General features: G+C 39.1%; 1 protein-coding gene across 1 annotated transcript; it reads right to left on the bottom strand.

Annotated features, from left to right (window-relative positions):
• Positions 1 to 1,050: 1,050 nt before the first annotated feature.
• Positions 1,051 to 2,213, bottom strand: LOC126387426 (trace amine-associated receptor 3-like). Its single transcript, XM_050039948.1, has 2 exons — positions 2,027 to 2,213; positions 1,051 to 1,642 (listed from the first exon to the last, which is right to left on the bottom strand). The coding sequence occupies exons 1-2, from the start codon at positions 2,197 to 2,199 to the stop codon at positions 1,051 to 1,053; spliced, it is 765 nt and encodes a 254-aa protein (XP_049895905.1). The 5' UTR covers positions 2,200 to 2,213.
• Between the last annotated feature and the right edge of the window lie 700 nt (positions 2,214 to 2,913).

Genomic DNA, 2,913 nt, shown 5'->3' with positions numbered 1-2,913 from the left:
TGAATGCACTGTGTTTAAACAAAAAAAAAAAAAAGTTTAGTAAGCGAATTGGGATTTACACTGTGGGCTTTTCTCATTCCTATAGGCAGTTAATGTGCAAATACAATTCTGTTGCTGTTCCACTCCATGACTTAAAGGAATACTTCAACCCTCAAATGATCATCACCCACTCTGTAATTAATAAGCCTTTACTGTTACTGTGATTTTTTTATTTTGGAGTTTTGAATGTGTAACAATTGACCAGTCCAAACTATATTACTTATTGTGAAACATCAATAAAACACATGAGGTCATTCTGAATTTTTATTAACATGCCTCGTTTATTATTGTCATATTTGATATCACTTTACAACAAATTGCTATGCTGTGTGAATTCAAAGAAAAGAAAAAATAGTGTCAAATTGCAACCCATCACATTTCATGTACCTTGTGAAACTTTAACTTTCTCTGTTCTTTGATCTAAACTGTATGTTTCTCTGCAGATTTAATTGCAAAGATGTGATGGCCTGTAGATAATCATGTGTTTTCAAATAATCTGTTTTACTTCTTGCCACATAATAAAACTCCATGATGCTTCTGAGTGTGACTGCATGGATAATGTAAAAAATAATTGTCATGAAGTAAACATGATGAATTACATTAAGCTGAAATGATAAAATGCCCTTTGTCCCTGCTTTGAAAGGGAACATGATCTGTTTCCACTGACAGTTTTATCTTAAACTCAACACTTAATGTTATTCTTATGGCAGGAAAAGTGTGGCTAATCTGGAGCATCTTTTCTGTGTGAAACAGGAGCCTCATCAGGCCAGTAATCTGTTTGCAACAAAATGGACATAGTTCACTGAGATGATGCTTTGAACATAAATAAATGATAGAAATGAAAGCTTTAGTTGTTGTGTTGGGCTGAAATGTTTCCTATCACAAACAAAGAAGACTCTTCATATGTGTAATACACATAGGATTTTATGAGACATGAAACCGGGTGATTACCTAGGTACAGTTTATGGTGCTTGTGACTCTTTCTTACAATGCAGGCCTTTCTACTATTGATCAGACACAATNAAGAGTCCTGGCTGCTTTCAGCTCCGATTTCTTTTTTTTTTGACTCACTGAAAGCTGGAGAGTGACGGCTGTAATGTGAGAGCGCATGGCACGAGCCTGAGACACAGCCACTACAAATACTCTCATGTACAGAACGACAATGACAGAAATGGGGACAATAAAGGTTACAACAAGGTCAATAGCTCCTGCAAAGTGGTTAATGACAGTCACACACTCTCCATGGCAGGAATTAAAGCTGCCTGGTTTAATCAGGTTATCCTTTAAAAATGGACAGTTGAAGAGAGCAGCACCGAGCCAACACAGACACACACAGAGTTTAACGCTTCTCACAGTGATTCTGTTGGTGTAATGCAGAGGGTCACAAATAGCCACATAGCGATCAACTGATATGAGCACCATGTCTCCGATTGAAGAAGACACAATGATGAAGCTAGTATAACCACACAGAGTACACACAATGTCACCAAACAGCCAGCAGGATGTTTTTAGGCCAAGTTCACCTGGTATCACCACAAGGCCCACAAGAAAGTCTGAGACAGCCAGAGAGAGGAGGAGGATGTTGGTGGGTGTGTGGAGCTGCCTGGAAGGAAAGAGAAAAACATCATGAACCCAACAGGTTCAGGCTCAGATCTAAATGACAAAACAATTAAAACGTGCATGCAAAATGTTTCTGATCTATCACATCTATAGTTAAGATATGGTTAATTGTAGACAATTGAAATAACTTGGTTGATGTCAAAGTGAATAGAGAGCAATGTTAAATATTGGCAGGAGATGGTACATGAAACACATTTGAGCTTTATGGTGCAAAAAGTGGTAAAATTTGACTTAAAATATGATGACACTTTCTGAGGTGCAACATTATTCAGCACTAGCTCAAATACATTTCTTTTAAATCTACAGTAACTGTTCTCATTTTTAAGCTACAAAGCATGTAGAGAGAAGCTGAGGAGTTAATCTCTGCCTGAAGTGGGAGACTGCGATGATGACGAGCAGGTTGAGAGCAGCAGTAAACACAGAGATAAAGTACATCACAATAGTAATGAGCATTGTTTCGGGCCAAGAAATGGTGGGCTTCCTGCAGGAGGTGTTGAGGAGTTGTGGAAAGCAGAGCTCTGCTCCGTCCTCAACCTCCATCTTCAGAGATCTGCAGAGAGCTGCAGCTCTGCCAGCTTCCTGAACAAACCCGAGTCATATACTGATGTACCTGTCTCACATTCTCATAATTCCTCCCCTCTTTTTTCTCTCAACCCCTGTTGGACTCTGATGCCCCTCCTTCCTCACTCTGCACACTATGCCATCATCTATGTCACTTTCCCTGCAACTCTTCCTCTCTCACTTTTTTTCTGTGATATCCTTTACTGTTGTTCTTTACCCTTGTTTCCTTTCCTTTTTTCCAACTTCTGTGCCCTTTTTAAAGTGATTAAAGCAGTGTTTAGAAAGTCAACAGGACATAGAAAAAACGGCCCACTTATTCATTTTACTGTGGCCACTCCACACAGCAGGGGTACCAATGCAGAGGGATCCAGCGGGAAAACAATTGTAGCATTTTCAATCAATCAATCAATTTTATTCATAAAGCCCAATATCACAAATCACAGTTTGCCTCACAGGGCTTTACAGCATACTACATCCCTCTGTCCTTAGGACCCTCACAACGGATCAGGAAAAACTCCCCAAAAAACGCCTTTAACGGAGAAAAAAACGGTAGAAACCTCAGAAAGAGCAACTGAGGAGGGATCCCTCTTCCAGGACGGACAGACGTGCAATAGATGTCGTACAGAACAAATCAGCATAATGAATTAACAGTAATCCGAACATTAATGAAAGTAATAATATTATAATTATAGT

The sequence above is a fragment of the Epinephelus moara genome, unplaced genomic scaffold (assembly GCF_006386435.1).
Source record: "Epinephelus moara isolate mb unplaced genomic scaffold, YSFRI_EMoa_1.0 scaffold4190, whole genome shotgun sequence".
NCBI classification, from domain to species: Eukaryota; Metazoa; Chordata; class Actinopteri; order Perciformes; family Serranidae; genus Epinephelus; species Epinephelus moara.
Note: the sequence above shows the minus strand (reverse complement) of the source record. Positions and strands in the feature narration are given on the sequence as shown.